Below are 23,889 nucleotides of genomic sequence, written 5' to 3' on the forward strand. Positions count from 1 at the left end.
AGACAAAATGCTTGAATGAGAATCAGTGGATCTGGGATCTTTTGCTCTCGCTCAGGATGATCAATGCCAACAGTATTCCTCTTCCTTTTTCCACCAGAGAAAGTGGCATGGAAGCGAGCGGTCCGAGGTGTACGGGAGATGTGTGATGTATGTGAAACAACCCTCTTCAACATCCACTGGGTTTGTCGCAAATGCGGATTTGGGGTCTGCCTTGACTGTTACAGGCTCAGGAAAAGCCGACCGCGCAGTGGTGAGCAAATGTTGTCCTATACGGCTGAAGGTAAAATGTCAGTGGAGGTGTGGACTTGGAAACTGAAGCAAAAATGGCTTTGGGCTCCTTCTTTAGCTTATGTTTTGTCACATTGTGAGGTCTTAAAATTGCCAATACTCCAGCCTAACTGAGAAGGTTAAAACTTTTAAAGTATACACTTCAAATGTTTTTAGTATATTCCCAAGTTTATATAGTTGTCACCACTATCTAATTTCATTTTCATTGCTCCAAAAATGAATCTTGCATTCAGTAGCAGTCACTCCCTATTCCTACCCCCCTTAAACCTTGGTAACCATGAGTCTACTTACTGTCTCTATCAACTTGCCTATTCTGTACATGTCATATAAATGGAATCATACAATATACGGCCTTCTGTGACTGGCCTCTTAAACTTAGCATACTCTTTCAAAGTTTCATCCATGTTATACCACATAATTCATTCCTTGTATTGCCAGGTAATATTCCATTGTATGGATATACTACATCTTCTTCATCCAGTCTTTAGTTAATGGACATTTGGGTTGTTTCTACTTTTGGCTGTTATGAATAGTGAACATTTGTTACAAGTTTTTGTGTGGATGTATGTTTTCATTTTTTTGAGAATATATACCTTATAGTAGAATTGATGGGGCATATGGCAGTTCTATGTTTAACCCTTTCAGAAACTGCCAAACTGTATTCCAAAGTAGCTGCACCATTTTATAATTCCACCCGCAATGTATGAGGATTGCAAATTTTCCACATCCTTGTCAACGCTTGTTATTATCTGTCTGATTATAGCCATCATAGTGACTGTGAAGTAGTATATAGTGTGATTTTAATTTGCATTTCCCAGATGACTACTAATGTTGAGAATCTTCATGTGGCTTTTGGCCCTATGTTTATGTTCCCTGGGAAAATGTCTATTCAAACCCTTTGCTTCACTTTCTTTTTGCTTTATCTTATTAGCTGCCAAGAATCTTCCTTGCCCCTTGACTTCATCATTCTTCCCTCTTCTATGATACAGTGTAACCACTGTAACAGTGATTTAGAGCTTAGACTACTGGGATCTGAATCCTACCTCTGTATCTTATCATACCAACTAGGGTAATCTTGAGCTAGTTACTTAACCCCTCAGACTCATTTCCTTGTCTATAAAACAAAGATAATAGAAGTATGTCCCGCACAGCATTGTTTTGAGGATTAAATGAGATAATGTATGTCCAATGGTTAACACATTCAGTAGGTACTACATGTTACATAGCTAAGATCTTCCACTTTTGCCCATGAAAGATAAACTTCTGCAGAAGTTGCCCTCCTATCATAAAAAATAAGAAAATCAGACAAAATATACAAAACCACGGTTTCAGAGGGCTTCCCTGATAGCTCAGTTGGTAAAGAATCTACCTGCAGTGCAATGCAGGAGACCCCGGTTCAATTCCTGGGTCAGGAAGATCCACTGGAAAAAGGGATAGGCTCCGCACTCCAGTATTCTTGGGCTTCCCTTGTGGCTTAGCTGGTAAATAATCTGCCTGCAGTGTGGGAGACCTGGGTTCAATCCCTGGGTTGGGAAGATCCCCTGGAGAAGGGAAAAGCTACCTACTCCAGTATTCTGGCCTGGAGAATTCCATGGACTGTGGAGTCAGACACAACTGAGCGACTTTCACTTTCACAGTTTCAGATATTGGACAACAGGCAGCTTGAGTCTGTATTCCCTCAGAAAAATGAAGAAACAAGGTGAGTCCTACAATTGCCCCAGTTTACTGCCTGGAGGCAGTTTCTAGCCTGTACCACAGGGAAAGGCAATTAAAATAGAGTTTGGCAATCTCACAAGTTCAGACCGAGATTAAAATCTTAGAAGAGTGAGGCACTGTAGTGAAGTGCTACGGAAAGAACACCAGATCTAGAGAAATCATCTCAATTTTTTTTTATTGTGTAGTGGTCTGCACATGCATCAGAGGAAACTGTCCTCAAGCCAATCAACTGAATAGTATACAGAACTCACAATTTGTATTCCCACCAGCCAGAGTGGAGAGACATTGGACAGAGTCCAAAGGGGTCACACCCTTTGTAGTAGGACTAACGTAGTCCCAGAATAAGGTTGCTTTGGAGCTGCCATAATGAAGTATAGAGCACGACTTGGAAGGATCAAATTCATCTGCAAATTGCTTAGTTATACGCTACAGTAAAACCAAACATTCTTTAAAGGATTATACAAAATCCAGTACTCTGAAACATAAAACTCACAAAGCTCTGCATTTGGTGAAGAAAGATCTGGTGTACAGAAAAGAATAATGCAACCAGTGTAATACAACCAGTAATCTGGGAGGAAGAAAACAATCGATAGAACAAGTACAGAAATGACAGTGATGATGGAGTTATTGTAAAAGGACCTTAAAACAGCTGTTAAAATACTTTTAATATGCTTGGACATAAAGGAAAACATAATGAGTAACATAGAAGACATGTAAAAGACCCAGATGAAGCTTCTAGAGCTGAAAAGTATCTCCAAAAAAAATTACACTAGGTAGGATTAATGGCATATTAGATACTGCAGAAGAAACAGTGAACTTGAAGACATAGAATAAAAACTATAAAAAACTAAGTACAGACAGAGGACTTAAATTTATAAGTTGAAGAGTGCCCTGTTGAACTACCAGATACAGTAGGTAGGTAGTCTCCCAAACAAGTAAGTGGAGTTCCAGAAAGAGAAAGGGCAGGAGAACAGAGATAGAAAAAATATTGAAAAAAATAAAGCCAAAATTTTTCCAAATTTGATGAAAAAGCTATAACATTACAAGTCCAACAATAATCCTCAAATAAAAAAGACATTAAGAAAAACACACCAAAGCATGTCCTAATTACTTACTGAAAAAGTGTGTAAGGAGAAAAGCTGAAAAGCACAAGAGGAAAAAGATGCACATTATGTAACAAAGATAAGAATGATAGCTAACTTGTCGGAAAACTATACTCTAGAGACAATGGTACAGCATTTTAAAGTGCTAAAAATAAACCTATTAGCCTAGAATTCATACCTAGTGGAAGTATCTTTCTAGGGTGAAATCGTTTTCCAGGAATGGAAAAAGTGATAGAATTTATCATTCTATCACCGGCAGACCCATTCTGCAAAGTTAAAGGTAGTGAGTGACTCAGGCAGAAGAAAATGATACAATGTGGAAATTTGGATTTATGCAAAGGAATGAAGAATGTGCTACATGGTAAACATGTGGGTACACATAAAAGACTTTCTTCTTACTTTTAATATTTTAAAAAAACAATTGTTTAAAGCAAAAGTAATAACAATATAGGAATTCCTTGGTGGTACAGTAGATAGGAATCCACCTACCAACACAGGGGACATGGGTTCAATCCCTGGTTCGGGAAGATTCTACATGCTGTGGAGCAGCTAAGCCCATATGCCACAACTACTGAACCCAGACTCTAGAGCCTGTGAGCCTCAACTACTGAGCCCAGGTGCTACAGCTGCTGAAGCCCATGTGTGTAGAACCTGTGCTCTGCAACTAGAAACCCCACTGCAGTGAGAAGCCTACATACCACAAGGAAGACTAGCCCCTGCTACAGTAGACCCAGTACAGCCAAAATAACTGACTAGATAGATACATAATCTCAAAAAATGACAGGTAAGGGCTTTCCTGGTGGCTCAATTAGAAAGAATCTGCCAGCCAGTGCAGGAGACGTGGGTTCAATCTCTGGTCAGGGGAAATCCCCCATACTGTGGAGCAACTAAGCCTGTGCGCCACAGCTATTGAGCCTGTGCTCTAGAGCCTGGGAGCCACAGCTGCTGAGCCTGTGTGCCACAGCTACTGAAGCCCGAGTGCCCTAAAGCCCATGCTCTGCAACAAGAGAAACCAATGCAACGAGAAGCCCACACGCTGCAACTAGAGAGTAGCCTCCACTGTCTGCGACTAGGGAAAAGCCCACGCAGCATCTAAGACCCAGCACAGCCAAAAAATCAGAACGTTAAAAAGACAAGGAAAAACATCTGGAATCTTCCTGGACCAGGGATCAAACCCAAGTTCCTTGCACTGGAAGTGTGCCACCAGGGAAGTCCCCACAACCCGGTTTTTAAATGGGAAAAATATTTGAACAGATACGTCATCAAAGAAGATAGGTCAATGAAAAACACATGGAAAAAACTGTCATTACTTACTAGGAAAATGCAAATTAAAACCATAATGAGAAACCACTGTCCCCACTAGGATGGATAACATTTTTAAAACTGAGAGTGCAAAGTGCTGTCAAGGATATGGAGCAACTAAAACTTATTAAACATTGCTGGTAGGGATGCAATTTGGTACCATCACTTTGGAAAACAGTATTATCTATTTCTTTATAAATTTAAACATCAACTAGCATTCTACTAGTATGTATAAGGGAAATGAAAATATGTCCACACAAAGGCTTGTGCTTGAATATGTGTAGCACTTTATTCATAATAGCCAATAATTGGAAACAATCCAACTATTCACCAATAATTGAAAGCAGTCCAACTATTCATGAGTGGGTAAACAAAATGTGGTACATCCAAACCATGGAACATCACTCAAACATAAAAAGGAATGAATTACTTATACATGGAACAATATGGATGAATCTCAAAATCATTATGCCAAATGAAAATATCTCAACACAAATGACAGAAGACATACCATATGTTTCCAATAATAGGAAATTCTAGAAGTAAAACTTTAGTGTTAGAAATTTGATCATTAGTGGCCAGGGGTTGAGGAAAGGGTATTGACTGCAAAGGGCTAAAGGCAGCTTTGGGAAGGAATACGAATGTTTTAAATTCTGAACGTTGCACTGTTTTCCACAACTAGATATCTTTGTCGAAATTCAAACATATTTGAATTTGAAGTGTACACTTTAAATTGTTGAACTAATTTTATGTAAATTATACCTCAGTGAAGCAGTATTTTTAAGTTAAGGACTTCCTAGTGGTCCAGTGGTTAAGACTCTGCTTTCACGGTAGGGGACATGGCTTTGATCCCTGATTGGGGAACTAAGGTCCCACAGACTGTATAACCAAAAATAAATAAAATTAGCTGTGATCTTCTTTGACCCATGAGAAAGTTGGCCTTTAGAGTCTGAAACTCTCACTCACTGAGAGAGATACATCTTGTGACCCTCATAAATAGGAAAGTCGTTCATTTCCGTTTCAGAGACAGAAGAGATGGGTGATGAAGAGGTTTTCTCCTGGTTGAAGTGTGCAAAGGGGCAGTCCCATGAGCCAGAGAATCTCATGCCCACACAGATAATCCCTGGCACAGGTAAAAGGAATTCCTTTTTTAGATTTGGTGGGAGAAAAATATTTTTAAGTTATAATTTATACACTATAAAATTTGGTAAAATGGTTTATGTCAGCTTGACTGTTTTTAAGCTTCACAAGATTTCTCTGAGACTTTGAATCTTCAGAAATGTTAGATTGATTGTATGCAACCAGGGCACATACTTTGCCTCACCTTGCTGGGTGTAGGGGTTGGTTGCTTTTCAGATGTCATTTTACATTCTTATGGTCAGCAGGGCCAGAATAGAAAAAGCCTGTCTTGGAATTCTGTGGTGGTCCAGTGATTAAGACTTTTTGCTCTCACTGCTGAGAGCCCGGGTTTAGGCCTAGTTGGGGAACTAAGATCCTCCAAACTATGTAACATGGCAAAAAGAAAAAAAGGAAAGAAAAAGCTAGTTCCCTGTCTTCCAGAAAGACCTTTGTTTTTAGGCTTATAAAAATCCAGCTGAGGGACTTCCCTGATGGTCCAGTGGTTAAGACTCCATGCTTCCAATGCAGGGGCCCTGGGTTCGATCCGTGGTCAGGAAACTAAGATCCCATATACCCCATGGTGCAGCCAAAAAAAAAAAAAAAAAAAAATCCAGCTGAAGCTAATCATGGTTTCTCTTGAAACCGTGAAGAAGGCAGCTTACCAGTAGGAATCAATGGTCATATGGCAACTTACTTTAGAAATTCCTCCAGAAAGTCTATTTCCAGCTTCCATACTTTCACTAACACACACACACTGAAGCTGGTGAATCCCCTGCCTATAGTCTCCTTCACTTTGGGGAGCCACCCCCTGTATCTTTATACCCCAGTGTATGCAAGCAGAAGAGCTCCCTGAGTGCAGTGGTCAGATGCCTGCTCCCTGCTGATCTAAGCATTAGTTAAATGTTTCTGTAAAGTATACATTGGTATAACTTATAGTAAAGTACCTAAATCTCAAGTATACCATTCAAAACATTTATATTCGCTTGAATATTAAGGAATCTACCCTTAGCGTTTCTGCTGAAGGACACCTTGTTAATGTTTACTTAGAGGAGGGAGGGAGTGTAGCTTAGTGGTTAAATGTGTACAGAACATTAGTGCTAGATAGACCTGGGTTAAAGTCTTAGTACTTTCATTTACCAACTTTATGTACTTAAGCAAATAACCTAACTTCCCTGGGTCTCAGTTTCATCATCAGAAATCACGGGTACAAACTGCTACCTCATTGAAATGTAAGGCTTGAGAGAGATAATGTAAAGTATTCCAAGATTGATTATTATTATAATTATCTTTTTTCCAGCTCTTTACAATATTGGAGACATGGTACATGCTGCCCGGGGCAAGTGGGGAATTAAAGCAAACTGCCCTTGTATTAGTCGGCAGAACAAATCTGTGTTGAGACCTGCTGTCACTAATGGGATGTCACAGGTAAAATGGTGTGAAAAAGTGATGTTTCTCACAGGTAAACTGAGAGAAACTTAAGTTCTTTGTTCCAGGAAATGTCCCATTTTCACCTCTGTTGTCCCAGGCTACTCTTGGATTCCTGGGCAACTAGGGGATAGGGAAGCCTGTCTAGAGAGAGCCCATACAGTTACTGGAGGGATTTAAATTCCCCCTAACTGGTGTGAGTTTCTCTTCATTTGTCTTTAAAACCAATTCAGGCTTAGTTGATAAGTGGCACAAAGAGATAGATTCTTTCCATCTTGTCAGGATTTATACCTCAGGTTTTTTATGCAGATAAAGAGTATAGAAAAGGTCTAGGAATACAGTCTTATCTGTGTGCATGGACCCTGCCTTGTCATGTTAGATACTGAGGAAAGAAACATGAATATTGGCCTGCTGATCTGGGATCATTCCCCCTGAAACCATCCTAAGCCTTCATAGAGAGGCAGTGATTTTCCCATTTTCTGTCAGAGGTGGAGGTCATTCTAGTTTGATGATGACCACTAAGAATAAGACATTATTTAAAAACAAAAAACACACTGCTTACCTTCAGAGGACTTTCCAGGAATGCTGCTGCTGCTAAGTCACTTCAGTCGTGTCCGACTCTGTGCGACCCCATAGATGGCAGCCCACCAGGCTCCCCCATCCCTGGGATTCTCCAGGCAAGAACACTGGAGTGGGTTGCCATTTCCTTCTCCGATGCATGAAGGTGAAAAGTGAAAGTGAAGTCGCTCAGTCATGTCCAACTCTTAGCAACCCCATGGACTGCAGCCTACCAGGCTCCTCCATCAATGGGATTTTCCAGGCAAGAGTACTGGAGTGGGTTCCCATTTCCTTCTCCATCTAGGAATGCTACATGTGATCAATAAGAGGTATAAGGATTAACTCTGAGAAATCTCAAGATATATTTTCAGTAGAATTGATATATTAGAACACATCATCTGGAAAACTTAACAATAGAATAATGACCTTTTTATTGAGCATTTATGTATGTCAGACACTGTGCTGAGGTCTTTGCATATACTATCTCATTTGATCCTCAGAGCAGCTTTGTGCAGTCAGGTTCTGACCACCGATTTGTCATTGTAGAAATTGAGCCTCAGGCATGCCAAACAAAAACCCTGTCTTGTTCATTGCTCTTTCCACGGAACCTAGCATAGATTCTATCACATGTAGGACTCAATAAATACATGTTAAATTAATGAGTGAGTGAAATAGCAGTTTATGGGACAATTCCAAATTGCTTTCCCAGACTTATTTAGTGTCAGCAGTCCTTACTATTTGCAATGTATTTTTTCTACACAAGGACAGCACTTTAATAATTTTGGCGTTCTGTGCTATAGCTTCCTAGCATAAACCCTAGTGCCTCTTCTGGAAATGAAACCACCTTCTCAAGCGGAGGAGGAACTGCACCGGGAGCACAACCAGAGACAGACCATGTTCCCAAAGCCGACAGTACTGACAGCAGATCAGATGAGCCTCTGAAAGCAGACAGTTCGACATCAAATAGCAATAGTGAGCTAAAAGCCATCAGGCCCCCTTGCCCTGACACAGCCCCACCCTCCTCTGCCCTGCACTGGTTGGCGGATTTAGCAACTCAGAAGGCTAAAGAAGAAACAAAAGGTGAGATTAACACAAGTCCCTGCCTTGCCGGTGGGTGGAACACTTGAGTTATTCTGGAATTCTTCAAACTCATACATTACAATCCACATTTTTGAAACATGCTGCTTGCTTTCTCTGGCCAATCACATAAAATGAGGGAATCTCTTTCGACTTCTTTCTAGAAGTGGAGCTTTTTTAAAAAGGCACATGCCTGGGCTCTACCCCAAACCTCTTTAGCCAGAATTTAGTTTTTAACAATCTTCCCAGATTGCCCTATTATTAAGCCAGTATTGCTAGCCAGGAGAGCTAGACTTGCCTTTTGATGGGCACAAGAATCACCTGGGGAATCGTTAAAAATGAAGATTCCTGTGCCCCACCAGAACTATTAAATGAGAATCTTCATTTTTAACAAGCACTCCAGGAGATTACAATACAGGTATTCTGGAGACTTACTTGAAGAAACACTGACTTAGAAAGTGAGGGAGACGAAAGATGAATGGGAACAAAATGAAGTTTGAAATCCAGATCTGGAAAAGAAAGGAAGAAGTAGGAGAGCTTCTCCTTGGCCATGAGACCTGCCATAGTCACAGCTCATCAGGCTTGGCCCAGACAGGCTGTATGTAGTTTGGGGGGCAGGAGAGGGGAGAATCTTTCTTCTTTCCTCCTTGGCTGATTTTTAGGAGGCAGTTGCCTGCTGGGTATTCCTTGTGCCTAATGCTATTCCCGGTTATGTTCTTACAGAAGCAGGGTCCCTGAGGTCGGTGCTCAATAAAGAGTCTCATTCACCCTTTGGGCTGGATTCGTTCAACTCCACTGCAAAGGTCTCTCCGTTGACTCCAAAGCTTTTTAACAGTCTGTTACTGGGTCCCACTGCCTCCAACAACAAAACTGAAGGCTCTAGCCTTCGAGACCTCCTCCACTCCGGGCCAGGAAAGCTTCCTCAAACCCCCTTGGACACAGGCATACCCTTTCCCCCGGTCTTCTCTACATCCTCAGCAGTAAGTGTCCTCCCTAAAACTCTAGCCTTTGCTGCTTTTCCATGGAAGAACCATCAGAAAGAGATCTGATAACTAGGTTGGAGGGTATAGAGTGACTTGTATTCTCTACATTATCAGTCCCAATTGATAAGATCTTTCTTTATATCAAGTTTGGGGAATGTTTGAGATCCTTTTAAGTAGTAAAGCTTTTGTGCCTTGTTAGGAAATCAGTAGAAACTGAGACATTGGAATTTTTCAGTCATCAGCAGGAATCACTTTATTTTCTTGATGATAACAGATAGCTAATTTTTTTTAATGTAGGCAATACATTTATGTGGCATCCTCTTGGATATCTAATAGACACCTCAAACATAACACGTCTAAGACCACACTCCTAATCTTTTGCCTATAAACTTGCATTTCCTTTATTTTTTGCCTCTCTTGATCACTGGTTTCCAATTGCTTGGCCAAAAATCTTAAGAGTCATTTGGGACTCCCCTCTCACACTTTGTGTCTAATCTGTTAGCATATCTTTTCAGTTTGATTGCTAAAATGTATTCGTAGCACACCCATTTCTCATCAGCTCCTCTGCTTCCCCATTCTAGTTTGAGATAACATCCTCTGTTGCCTGAATTCTTGGAGTAATCTCCATTTCTTCCCTTTCCATTCTACAGTCAGTTTCAACAGAGCAGTTAGTATGATCCTTTTAAGATATAAATCTAATCATATCACTGTTGCCTAAAATCTTTCAAGGGCTTCCAATTTCATAATAAAAACAGACTCCTTTCAGTGGACTATACTGTTCCAGCCCTAGCTTCTCCTCACTTCCCTGACCTCAACTACCACTCTCATTTTCCATTCTGCTCTGGCCACACCCACCTTCTTGCTTTTCCTTGGACATGGCTAGGCATGCTCTCTTCAGAGCCTTTACATGTATCCTTTTCTCCACCGAGAGCTGTCTTTTTCATGTCACCACATGGCCTGCTTCTTCGTCAGCATCCTCTCCTTTATGAAATGTTACCTCTTTAGTAAGCCTTCTTTTTAGATCACCCTTTTTTTAAAGTCCATTCCACTCCCATCTTCCACTCATATCTGTTTCCTCTGCACCTATTATCATCTGACTTACTGTGTTTTATTTATTTTCTATCTCATCACTTAAAGGCATTTTTGTCTTTTTTTTTTTTTTCCATGCTGTGCGGCTTTTGGGATCTTAGTTCTCCAAGCAGGGATCGAACTGGGTCCCTAGCAGTGGAAGCACAAAGTTCTAATCACTAAACTGGTAGAAATTCCCCATTTTTGTCTGTTTTATTCACCCAATAGTCATAGTGCCACAATGTTTGATACATAGGTATTTAGTAAGCATTTACTGAACAAATAAATTCAAAAGGTTTTAAATTTAAAAGATACAGTGAAAAGGCTTCTTCTTGCTGTTGCCTCCCTTTCTGTAGGCAACCACTGTTCCATGAGTGTCCTTTCTATGATATTAAAATACATTCAGTATATAGTTTTTTCCTCCTCTTTTTACACAGATATTTTTATATGTTGGTTCTTTATTTTCAGTTTATGTATTTCAGAGATCATTTCAAACAAGTACATAAACATATTTCTCATTCTATTTTATGACTGACTGAAATTTGATGATGGTTGAGCCCTGTACAGTGTGGGTTATTTGTTTCTCTTTTGGATAAATGACCTCTGAAATTACTTTGAGCTCTGTTTTATCTGTACTTGGCTTGGACTCCCAGTTCTCCTTTTTCTTTTTAAATTTTCCAAAGATGTTATATGGTTGCATACACTTCATAGAGATAATGACTAGTGATACTTAAGTCATTGGGCTATCAAGTCTACAGAAGCCCTCCCCTTCCTTCACATCTGTGGTCTTAGGTTTCTCACTTTCATCTCTGGGCCTGAGCTTCCCCACCAGCCAAAACAAATGAAAGATTCTTGGTAGGGGGCAAACTGAGGAGTGGGAGACTACTTTCAGAATATTCAGTTCTCTTGGATACAAATATTTATTGGGTACACTCCCTAGTAAAAAGTCATTGCCTTGGTAAGTCACCTCAATTACTTAATTGAAGTATTATATCCCTTGAACATGCTGGCCAGAAAAAAATGTATAACCCTCAAAGTAAATGATCTTTTTCACTCAGCTGTAGCATTTTGTGATCCCTGAAGTCTACGTGCATATAAAATGGGCCTCAATGCCAAAGATATTTCTTTCTTTTTTATTTTTATTTTTTGGCTGTACCATGCAGCATGTGGAATCTTCCCTGACCAGGAATTGAACTTATGCCCCCTCATTGGGAGCACAGAATCTTAACCACTGGACCATCAGGGAAGTCCCCAGAGATATTTCTTAGGTCTCAAATCTCTTGCAATAGAGGGATCTTTCTGTACTTTTCTTTCACAAATAAAAAGCAGAATATGAAGGCTAGGAAAATGTAAGATATTAACTTAATAGATTCCCCTTCCAACCACAAAAGACTTCATAATAACTTTTATGAAATTGAATCAGGTAGATCAGAACTCCATGTGAATAAAACTGTGAGACTGTTTTTTAATACTCTACTGATGGTGCCTCAGTCATACTAACCTGATGGATTTGTGTCTGGCAGGGAGTGAAGAACAAGGCCAGCCTACCCAACTTCCTTGACCACATCATTGCCTCAGTGGTAGAAAATAAGAAAACCTCAGATGCTGCAAAGCGGGCCTGTAACTTGACTGATACCCAAAAGGAAGTGAAGGAGATGGTGATGGGGTTAAATGTGCTGGACCCCCATACCTCTCATTCCTGGCTCTGTGATGGAAGACTTTTGTGTCTTCATGACCCCAGCAACAAAAACAATTGGAAGATCTTCCGGGAGTGTTGGAAGCAAGGCCAGGTAAGCAAGAATAAGCAGATCCCAGGGTCGGCTGTCTACCTGTCCACCCACCAAAGCTAGCAGGATAGTTCAGTTCTCTCTGGGAGATACTCTGCCAAGGAGATTTAGATATATAGTAAGTTTGTTGTAGACAGCTTTGCTACTTTGAGTTTTCTTTGATTTTTAAAAATTGAAAGATTTGTAAAATGCACTATGGATCTTTTTTCTTTCTCAGCTGTGTAGCTCTGTGTTCTTAAAAGTGCAGTTGAAATTCCTGTGAAGTTGTGATCTGGCATTAATAACACCTTTAGAGGAAAATCCTTAAGTGAGATATGGTGTGAGGTGAGAGTTGGTGGAAGTGGGTGGTACTTTTCTAGGTAAATGTTTCAAGACCATACAAGTCTGTGGGATAGTGTAATAACACTTCCTGAATTTTATACATTAGCAGGTATGAGGAAGGAGGGGTTTATGGAATTGTCTAGATAGTTTTTTATTTGAGATGTGAGGAAGTATTCTGAGTTGCATTTAGCTTTTCATCCTCTCACCTCAAATTAGTGGTATATGCCAGGGCAATAGAAGCAATTTCTCTGGAATGCACCCCCACCCCCACCCTGTGAGAATCAAATATAGTAACAGAATAGAAGTGTTTTCATTTTCTGTAGCTGACATGTTGAATCCATGGATTCTGAAACTGGGAGGGATCAAGAAGTCATCATGGAGAAGAGGTTGTCCTCAGGAAACCCTCCTATTCTATCCTTAGCCCTGAGTTAAGTGTTTCCTACATGGCTCTGATTAAGATACTTTTATTTCCACAGCCAGTGCTGGTTTCAGGAGTACATAAAAAGCTCAAGTCCGAACTCTGGAAGCCAGAAGCCTTTAGCCAGGAATTTGGAGACCAGGATGTGGACTTGGTGAACTGCAGGAACTGTGCTATAATTTCCGATGTGAAAGTTCGGGATTTCTGGGATGGCTTCGAGATCATATGCAGTAAGTAGCTTTGCTATCTGGTTCTATAAAAGCAGACTAGAAAGTAAGCATCTATATGCCCAGCCCTACCCCTAAAATAGCAAATTATTGATACATCCTCTTAGTGGGAGAAATAGTCTATCATGGTGGCAACCAGGTAGCTCTCATGGCAGTCACATGGCTCCCAGACCTTACCTGGACTTAAGCACATGTCACATGGGCTGTGTGGGGCACTTTCACTTTGAGATGGAAAAACTCACCATGGTTTTTCTGTGGGTGAGGAAAACAAAGCCCACGTAATCCATTATAGAGGTTTGCAAACTAAAAAAAAAAGAGAGAGTTTAGTCTTCTAAACCTTTTCGTCACTGGAGAATCAGGAAATAGCCAACACAGCAGATGTTTGTAGGAGTGCTTTCTGTCTTCCAGAACGATTAAGGTCAGAAGATGGGCAGCCAATGGTGCTCAAACTCAAGGACTGGCCTCCTGGGGAAGATTTTCGGGACATGATGCCAACAAGGTTAGTGAACTACAGTAAGTCATCTTGAGAGACTTGTGCTTTGCTGAAGCCATCACAAAGTAATCACAGAAAAGTGAGCTCCACCTCTTTGCCTTTTTCCCCTGTAACAACCTAAGTCATTTCTCATGCTCTTTTGTAGGTTTGAAGATCTGATGGAGAACCTTCCTCTGCCAGAATATACCAAGCGAGATGGCAGGCTCAATCTGGCCTCCAGGCTACCCAGCTATTTTGTAAGGCCCGATCTGGGCCCCAAGATGTACAATGCCTACGGTATGAGGGAGAGGCCATAACTGATCTTTTTGAATACTCTTGTTTCCATTTTACCTGAAGAGGGAGATCTGTAATCAGTGTCATGTGTAGAGATGATAGAGGGCAGAGTGATGAAGAAGTTGACAGTATCCAGGATAGTTTTGAATGTTTGCTTTTATCATTGACTTACATAACAGCCCTATGAGCCAGTCCATAAAACATACATTACAGCATTAGAAAGTTTCCTCTCAAAGACTCCATCCAAGGAATTTCCATGACAATCCAGTGGTTAAGATTCCATGCTTCTACTACATAGGGCATGGGTTCAATCCCTGGTCAGGGAAAGACCCAGCATGCCACGCCACTCAGCCAAAAATGAAAAAAATAATTATAATAATACAGAATATTGCCATTTCACCTTGTATATCTTCCTTTTTATCTTCAGGCTTGATAACAGCAGAAGACAGAAGAGTTGGCACAACAAATCTTCACTTAGATGTGTCTGATGCAGTTAATGTGATGGTGTATGTTGGGATCCCCATCGGGGAGGGTGCTCATGATGAAGGTAAGATTTCTAGAACTCAGTGCTTCAGGAGGGTGAGGTTTAGCCTAAGAAGTAAAATGGGATGTCTTTCTCCTCAGTCAGGGCCAGTTGCTTTTTCTTAAGTCTCCACCAGACATGATGCGTCGTAGGTGCACAAAGGGGTGATTGTAGCAGAGAAGAGTGGTACTTGTGTGTCATCAACCAGTTATTCTCTCTTTGGGAATGCTGCCCCTTAACACTGAGTGTATAGCATGACAAAGAGGAAAAAGAAGAAAGGGCAAACTGGCCTATCTCATCCAGCAGCCAGTTCAGCTGTGGGGTAACGGATGATAAAGCCAGGTCATCTGCACAGAAATGAAGCATAAAAGTGATACTTTGCTACTTTGCACTCTCCACTATTTCGATGTAAAATTAATATGTGTTAATTATGGAGGTTTCAGAAAACAAAGTTTTAAAGAAGAAAATAACTCAAAATCTCAAAGTTAATAGATAATCAGTGTCATTACTTTGGTAATATTTTCTGCCACACATTTGCTTTAGATGCTACACACCTGTAGATCTTTTCATTAGGTTGTCTTTTAAAGGGTTATAATAGATAAGGATTAGAAGCCAAGCCTCTTACCTTGGCAGAGAAGCTTTACCCTTCACGGCCTTAAATCCATAGAATCCTAGAGCTTGAAGAGGTCTTGAGAAAGTATACAGTCCATCTACATACAGTAGGAGTGAGTGAGTGAGTGAGTGAGTGAAGTCGCTCAGTCGTGTCCGACTCTTTGCAACCCCATGGATTGTAGCCCCCCAAGCTCCTCCATCCATGGGATTCTCCAGGCAAGAATACTGCCGGTTGTCGTTTCCTTCTCCAGGGGATCTTCCCAACCCAGGGATCGAACCCAGGTCTCCCTCATTGCAGGCAGACACTTTACCATCTGAACTGAAGGGTTTAGAGGCCATCAAATGGACGTGACCTATAAAGGCAATTTTGATGGTTTTACATAGAAATGACCTCTAATGGAAGAGAACACAAATAGGAACTATGTGAGATACATTTCTATGTAAAATATATTTTGCACATAATTCAGCATTTTAAATGAGCACTCTGCAACCAAGACCAAATATCAGTCACCTCTTGAGGTTTTCTACTATGTACCAACATCAAATCTACATAGGAACAAATGTTACTCCTGCTTTTCTCTTCTATATCAAATGTCCTGAAGCCTTTGTGTCTCTCTGGAGCAAGGCCAAGTTTCTGAAGGCACATTCCAGTATAAACATCATCAGTGGGGTAGAGAAGGACCCGGTCAGTCACATTGTACAGTCTCAGGGCCAGGTGGCCGGAGTAGAGGAATCCGCCTCCTCCTGCATAAGGCAGGTAGACGCCAGTGTAAACAACTTCCGGGATGTAGTACTTGAGTTTCTTATCCCGATGAGGTCCAGCGTTATGAATCACGTCACCAATAAACAAATCTTTGGCTTTGTTCCCGGATAAGCTATTCAAGTAATTCAGGAGATGATGGGTGTTCACAAAAACAACATCATTGCCCTTGAACATGACAGTAGGAAATAACGTGCAATTTGAACATAAGATATGGCTACACGGTTTGAACAGGAAATATGTTTTTTTTAAAAACTATTCTTCCAAAAAATGATGAGTCTCTATCAAAAGTATGGAAGATTAGGGTCACTTCCCACGTGTAGGAAGCTTAGACTTCACTGTGACTGTTGACTCTGAGTCTACTTTTTATCACTCCCGAGAGATAGAGAATGTTGTTGTTGTTCAGTCTCTAAGTCATGTTTAACTCTTTGCGACCCCCTAGACTACAGCACATCAGGCTTTCCTGTCCATCACCATCTCCTGGAATTTGCTCAAACTCATGTCTATTGAGTTGGTGATACTATCTTAACTGTCTCATCCTCTGCTGCCCCGTTCTCCTTTTGCCTTCAGTCTTTCCCAGCATCAGGGTCTTTTCCAGTGAGTCAGCTCTTCCCATCAGGTGGCCAAAGTATTGAAGCTTCAGCTTCAGCATCAGTCCTTCCATTGAGTATTCAGGGTTGATTTCCTTTTGGATTGACTGGTTTGATCTCTGTGCTGTCCAAGAGACTTTCAGGGATCTTCTCTACCAGCACAATTTGAAAGCATCAGTTCTTCGGTGCTTAGCCTTCTTTATGGTCTAACTCTCACATCTATACATGCCTACTGAAAAAAGCCATAGCTTTGACTATATGGACCTTTGTCAGCAAAGTGATGTCTCTTCTTTTTAATACTCTGTCTAGGTTTGTCAATAGCTTTTCTTCCAAGGAGCAAGCATCTTTTAATTTCATGGCAGCAATCACCATCTACAGTGATTTTGGAGCCCAAGAAAATAAAGTCTGTCACTGTTTCCACTTTTTCAAAACCCCATCTATTTGCCGTGAAGTGAGGGACGAGAACCATTCAACTTCCACTTCTTCAGCATTACTGGTCAGGGCATACACTTGGATTACTGTGATATTGAATAGACTCAAGGGATTATATCTGATAGACAGAGTGCCTGAAGAACTATGGACAGAGGTTTGTGACATTGTACAGAAGGTGGTGATCAAGACCATCCCCAAGAAAAAGAAATTAAAAAAGGCAAAATGGTTGTCTGAGGAGGCCTTGCAAATACCTGAGAAAACAAGAGAAGCAAAAGGGAAAGGAGAAAAGGAAAGATATACCCATTTGAATGCAGAGTTCCAAAGAACAGCAAGGAGAGATAAAGCCTTCTTCAGTGATCAATGCAAAGAAATAGAGGAAAACAATAGAATGGGAAAGACTAGAGATCTCTTCAAGAAAATTAGAGATGCCAAGGGAACATTTCATGCAAAGATGCACGCAATAAAGACAGAAATGATATGGACCTAACAGAAGCAGAAGATATTAAGAAGAGGTGGCAAGAAAACACAGAAGAACTATACAAAAAAGATCTTCATGGTCCAGATATTCACGATTGTGTGATCACTCACCTAGAGCCAGACATCCTGAAATGTGAAGTCAAGTGAGCCTTAGGAAGCATCTACGAACAAAGCTAGTGGAGGTGATGGAACTCCAGTTGAGCTATTTCAGATCCTAAAACTTGATGTGAAAGTGCTGCGCTCAGTATGCCAGCAAATTTGGAAAACTCAGCAGTGGCCACAGGACTGGAAAAGGTCAGTTTTCAGTCCACTCTCAAAGAAAGGCATGCCAAAGAATGCTCAAGCTACTGCACAATTGCACTCATCTCACACGCTAGTAAAGTAATGCTCAAAATTCTCCAACCCAGCCTTCAACAGCACGTGTACCATGAACTTCCAAATGTCAGAGCTGGATTTAGAAAAGGCAGAGGAACCAGAGATCAAATTGCCAACATCCGTTGGATCACTGAAAAAGCAAGAGAGTTCCAAAAAAACATCTACTTCTGCTTTATTGACTATGATAAAGCCTTTGACTATGTGGATCACAACAAACTGTGGGAAATCCTGAAAGAGATACTAGACCACCTTACCTGCCTCCTGAGAAATCTATATGTAGGTCAAGAAGCAACAGTTAGAACTGGACATGGAACAACAGACTGGTTCCAGATTGGGAAAGGAGTACGTCAAGGCTGTATATTGTCACCCTACTTATTTAACTTATATACAGAGTACATCATGAGAAATGCTGGACTGGACGAAGCACAAGCTGGAATCAAGATTGCCGGGAGAAATATCAATAACCTCAGATATGCAGGTGACACCACTCTTATGGCAGAAAGTGAAGAAGAACTAAAGAGCCTCTTGATGAAAGTGAAAGAGTGAAAAAGTTAGCTTAAAACTCAACATTCAGAAAACTAAGATCATGGCATCCGGTCCTATCACTTCATGGCAAATAGATGGGGAAACAGTGGAAAGAGAGACTTTATTTTGGGGGGCTTCAGAATCACTGCAGATGGTGACGGCAGCCATGAAATTAAAAGATGCTTGCTCCTTGGAAGAAAAGCTATGACCAACCTAAGCAGTATATTAAAAAGCCTAGAGATTACTTTGCCAACAAATGTCCGTCTAGTCGAAGCTATGGTTTTTCCAGCAGTCGTGTATGGATGTGAGAGTCAGACTATAAAGAAAGCTGAGTGCCGAAGAATTGATGCTTTTGAACTGTGGTGTTGGAGAAGACTCTTGAGAGTCCCTTGGACTGCAAGGAGATCCAACCAGTCCTTCCTAAAGGAAATCAGTCCTGAATATTCATTGGAGGGACTGATGCTAAAGCTGAAACTCCAATACTTTGGCCACCTGATGCAGAGAACTGATTAATTTGAAAAGACCCTGATTCTGGGGAAGATTGAGGGCGGGAGAAGGGGATGACAGAGGATGAGATGGTTGGATGGCATCATCGACTCAATGAGTAAACTTCGGGAGTTGGTGATGGACAGGGAAGCCTGGCATGCTGCAGTCCATGGAGTCACAAAGAGTTGAACAGAACTGAGCAACTGAACTGAAGTGAAGTGAGGGATCAGATGCCATTATCTTAGTTTTTTGAATGTCAAGTTTCAAGCCAGCTCTTTCTCCTCTTTCACCATCATCAAGAGGCTCTTCAGTTCCTCTTTACTTTCTGCCATTAGAGTAGTATCATCTGCATATATCTGAGGTTGTTTATATTTCTCCTGGCAGTCTTGATTCTAGCTTGTGATTAATCTAGCCCGGCATTTCATGTGATATACTCTGCATATAAGTTAAATAAACAGGGTGACAACATATAGCCTTGACATACTCCTTTCCCAATTTTAAACCAGTCCGTTATTGCAGATAAAGCATAGTAGAGAGTAAACTTGTTTGAATTGGACATTTTGCTTCACTCAGAGGTACTGAAGTGGCTGCTTACATTGAAATATCATTTTGCTTTTTTCAGAGGTTCTCAAAACAATTGACGAGGGAGATGCTGATGAGGTGACAAAGCAAAGGATTCATGATGGAAAGGAGAAACCCGGTGCTTTGTGGCATATCTATGCAGCCAAGGATGCAGAGAAGATCCGGGAGCTGCTCCGAAAGGTATGTCCCTGAGTGGGCTCCCAGCTCACAGGTCTGGGGATGCTAAGACAGTCTAACTAGGGTTTCTCATGTAGAGTCCCTTGGCATTAAAGACTTGTGTCCTTTGTTACAATGCCCCATAGGGCTGAATCCTCACTTAGAGGATATTAAATAAAGTAGGTATTACTGCAGCAAACTGGATTTATCCTGTTAATAATCTTTATGTGTTTACTGATTTTTCCATCTTTGGGTTTTGATCGTGGTTTCATGATCAGGTTGGAGAAGAGCAAGGCCAAGAGAATCCCCCTGATCATGATCCAATTCATGACCAAAGTTGGTACTTGGACCAGACCCTACGTAAGCGGCTCTATGAGGAATATGGTGTGCAAGGCTGGGCCATTGTTCAGTTCCTGGGAGATGCTGTCTTCATACCTGCTGGAGCCCCACACCAGGTATGTCCCAACTTGTGGGTGGGGCTCCGCAGTTCCCATAGTTTCCTTATTTCTGAGTTTGTTGCTAATCTGGCAGTAGATATAAAAGTGTGGGTTAGACCAATTGCTCTTAAACTGCAACTTATTTTTTGCGTTTTCATTTTCTTCTATGTAATTTTAAATGCTCATTTAAAGAAGACAGTGAGTCTCAGTTCAATCCCATTTTCAATTCCTTCATTCTGCCTTCCCCAGAAAGTAGCCTACTGTTAAGAATTTGATATATATTTTTCCAGATCCTATTTTTGCACTAGTACCATTTTCATTTATAAATTTATACTTAGAGTCTTTCTGCATTTGTTGTCGTTATAAACGTGGGGTATCAGAAGTGTTTCTCCAGTGTCCTTGTGCACTACATGAGCGGTTTCCTCAGGTTACTGACTGGCGCCTGCTGTCTGCCTCTGCCTTTCCTCTCGCAGGTGCACAACCTATATAGTTGCATCAAAGTCGCAGAAGACTTCGTGTCTCCAGAACACGTAAAGCACTGTTTTCGCCTGACGCAGGAATTCAGGCATCTCTCTAACACTCACACAAACCATGAGGATAAACTGCAGGTAAAGAGCTCCTCCTCCACTCCAGCCCTGTCTTATCTCCTTGTAGGCCACATACATAGGAGGCGCACACTGCTTTCTGAGGCTATTATCTGGGCAGGATAACTGCAGAGAGCTGACTCAGGCCCATGTCTGGGGTGTGACAAGTCCTCCCTCAGGAAGTGTTTAATCGGTCCTCTTCAGGTTTACTTTTAGAGAATATTCGTCTTTTGACCTCATCACTTCCAATGTGGCAGTCTTTTCTTTCTCTGCCCCTGGAAGATACAGTGTTTCAGTGTTAGTAACTGCACTAGACTGACCTCCCCAGTCAGGTGAGAAAAGCACTGTGGCAATGTGTTCTAAACCTGTTTCCACAGAACTGCCTTCTCCCAGCAAATTTCTGTGCAAACTCAATTCCTTAGAGCCCTACTAGGGACTGTAATCCATGTCCCTAAGAGTTGTTTCCCCCTCATAGATCTAAACTGGAGAATCAGATTAGGTTTTCCTCTGTTCTGAAATGGATTGGAACTTTAAGGGCAGAATATCATTTTTAATATACCTGGATGCTTAGTAACATAAAAAAAAAAAAAAGAATAAGAAAGCAAGATTCCCGAGGCAGAGGTTTAGCATCCAAACAGGCATTCTCGCAGCCTCTCACTTAAGGCCTGTTTTCCTGCGTCATGCCTGTGACTCAGGTGTGTCAGTGACCCGTGAGGTTGGATATTTTTCTTGGTTGTTGCTAGATTGATAGATGACATTTCTATTATAGATAGAATGCAAGTGTTCAGGCATATATATTTTAGACCACCCTCTGTTTGGTCTCTACTTGTCACATATCACCTCCCAGTCCTCTGTTACTGCTTTATTTTTTCCTGTAGTTTTCACCATCTAACATGCTATGTATCTTTTGTTTGTTTCTATCCCTACTAGAACATAAGCTGTTTAAGCTCCATGAAGGCAGAGGTTTTGCTGTTTTAGTTCACTGCTTTTCCCTAGGACATGTCTGACACATAGTAGGTACTCAGTAAACATTGGTTGAATTAATACAAAAAATGTGATAGAGAATAACAAGGGGGCTTGTGTGGCCATCATTCAGCTTAAGAGATAAAGCATCATATTCATACCATATATATAATGTATTTATATACAACAACTACATTGTTGAAGCCTCCATGTACCCTTTCCCATTCCATCTCCCCAAAAATAATCATCATGTTGATTTAAAACTGTCTTCATCCTGTTCACTCTATTTTAATAACTTTTGCTTCATACATTATATGTGTTCCTTTTTGACAAATTAGAAAATATAGGCACGAAAGGGAAAAATACCCAATAAATCCTACCTGCCCACTGTTTTTAGTGCATTCTTATTAGCTATAGGACCTTAATGTAAGATTCTTGACCTCAGTTCTCATCTGTAAAATGGGAATAATAATAGAATCTACTTCATAGGATTATGGTAAGGATTAAATGAAAGTCCACATAAAGAGCTTAGCAGTAGTGCCCAGCACATATATACACATAGAGGATGGTGATTATATAGGCTTTCAAATGATGAATCACTCTTTTTTGAATATAAACTGTATATTCTGTGTGATTTGTAAATCATCTTTTGGGGTTGGTTAGGGGAGCACGCAGTCCTGGTTGAGGGCTTTCCTCACTCATCAGTAGGCTTTTAGTCCTTGCAGGATATTTTCATTTGCAGAGCACAGTCTGTGGCTGCCATGGACTAACTGTGCTGATTGCTCTCTCCAGGTGAAGAACATCATTTATCACGCAGTGAAAGATGCTGTTGGCACCCTCAAGGCTCATGAGTCCAAGCTGGCAAGATCGTAGGCGTGGAGAAATTTCAAACTCCCCTGTGAAGCAGGTCTTTCACTCACAACACATACAGGGAACGACAGGGTTCTCTGCTGGAGCAGAGGTCCTTCACTTGGAGCCAGTGTGGTCAGTATTACAAACTCTCCAGCCACTCTTTTCTACGCTGCCTCAACACTGAAGGTTGACACAGGAAAGTCGCACTGTTCACACACACAGTTTCAGACTCCAAGCCGAGGGTGCCACATCCCTATCCTGTGGCCTTTTGGGACTTCAGATTGCCTGAACATCACTGGGCTGTCCTGCACATTCTCATGATTTGAGATTTGTGGAAACCAGGAATGTGGGCACACCTTTCTTTTTTTTTCTCTTGTGCCTAGTTAAGTGGGAATGTGTTTGGAGGTAGGGGGAAATCACATACCTGGTACATGTGGGGGCTAATTGTTTAAACACGCCTGGTGGAAGCCTGATGGTGTCTCTACACATGACCTCTGACACAGCCCATCCCAGGAGACGGGTGAAGCCATTCCCCACCATCTCTCTCCCATGAACACTGAAGTCTTGAAGGACCCAGGGAGAATCCACTGCTTTTCCCAAGAGGCTCCAGGATTAGGAAACGTGTGTATTTAGTGAAAAATAGGTTTGTAGTGAAATAGTTACTATTTCATGAAAGTAGATATTTTTAGAACTTTTGAAATACCACAGTTGTTTTCCTGGATTATGAGGAAAGGCACATTACATTTAGTCTTCCTTCGAGAAAACTCTTTGAAGAAATAAGATTTTTAGAAATCAACTGCCCATTATAGCACAAAAATCAGCCAAAGCAGAATTTAAAAGAATTGGCTTTTTAGGGTTCTTTTAATTTCACCCCCCTCCCATCTCAGCCCTATCTTGAGGGAACAGCCATCTTGAGAAAGAACTTTGTCGTGTCTGAGCTGTGGTGTGTTCCATGCATACACACACTGGTGACTCCAGGAACCATTTCCACCTATTACCAGCGTTCCCTTGGGACTCCTCTTATAGTTCCAAATTCAAAGGAAAGTTTGCTTTCCTACATGAGGCGTTTTGTTTTGGGAGTTTTTTTGTCCAGAAATATTTTCAGCAAAACTTTCCAACTCAGTGGAGTTTTATTAAGAATTTATTTGAAAATGATGGAATTCATTGGCCCATAGATACATTGGAAAATGTATCTATCTTCTTCCCAGCTGTACTGTAGTGCCCTGCAGGCTTGTTTATATGTTCACAGTTACTTTTTTTTTTTTTTTTTAATAAAAGTCATTTACTGTAGAATACTTTTAATTTCACTTTCTGTATTTTAATTTTGTTGAAGGGCTGATTGGGATTTCCATGTTCTTATTAAAAATCTAACAAATC

The 23,889-nt window shown here is 41.0% G+C and overlaps 1 protein-coding gene across 4 annotated transcripts in view; it reads left to right on the forward strand.

The window, feature by feature from the left end:
• Nucleotides 1-23,889, forward strand: part of KDM3B (lysine demethylase 3B) — a 57,617-nt gene extending 33,728 nt beyond the window's left edge. For 2 of the 4 annotated variants that reach the window (XM_061424644.1, XM_061424646.1), the window contains 14 exons: nucleotides 98-250; nucleotides 5,434-5,541; nucleotides 6,826-6,953; nucleotides 8,312-8,591; nucleotides 9,312-9,568; nucleotides 12,163-12,429; nucleotides 13,224-13,395; nucleotides 13,801-13,891; nucleotides 14,031-14,161; nucleotides 14,586-14,705; nucleotides 19,561-19,700; nucleotides 19,955-20,131; nucleotides 20,587-20,721; nucleotides 22,453-23,889. In XM_061424644.1, the coding sequence (XP_061280628.1) occupies nucleotides 98-250; nucleotides 5,434-5,541; nucleotides 6,826-6,953; nucleotides 8,312-8,591; nucleotides 9,312-9,568; nucleotides 12,163-12,429; nucleotides 13,224-13,395; nucleotides 13,801-13,891; nucleotides 14,031-14,161; nucleotides 14,586-14,705; nucleotides 19,561-19,700; nucleotides 19,955-20,131; nucleotides 20,587-20,721; nucleotides 22,453-22,533 (2,240 nt within the window). In that variant the 3' untranslated portion in view covers nucleotides 22,534-23,889. Of the gene's footprint in view, nucleotides 1-97; nucleotides 281-5,433; nucleotides 5,542-6,825; nucleotides 6,954-8,311; nucleotides 8,592-9,311; nucleotides 9,569-12,162; nucleotides 12,430-13,223; nucleotides 13,396-13,800; nucleotides 13,892-14,030; nucleotides 14,162-14,585; nucleotides 14,706-19,560; nucleotides 19,701-19,954; nucleotides 20,132-20,586; nucleotides 20,722-22,452 lie in introns of all 4 variants that reach the window. The other 2 variants (XM_061424643.1, XM_061424645.1) reach the window with 1 other exon arrangement.

The sequence above is a fragment of the Bos javanicus genome, chromosome 7 (genome assembly GCF_032452875.1).
Source record: "Bos javanicus breed banteng chromosome 7, ARS-OSU_banteng_1.0, whole genome shotgun sequence".
Lineage (NCBI taxonomy): Eukaryota > Metazoa > Chordata > Mammalia > Artiodactyla > Bovidae > Bos > Bos javanicus.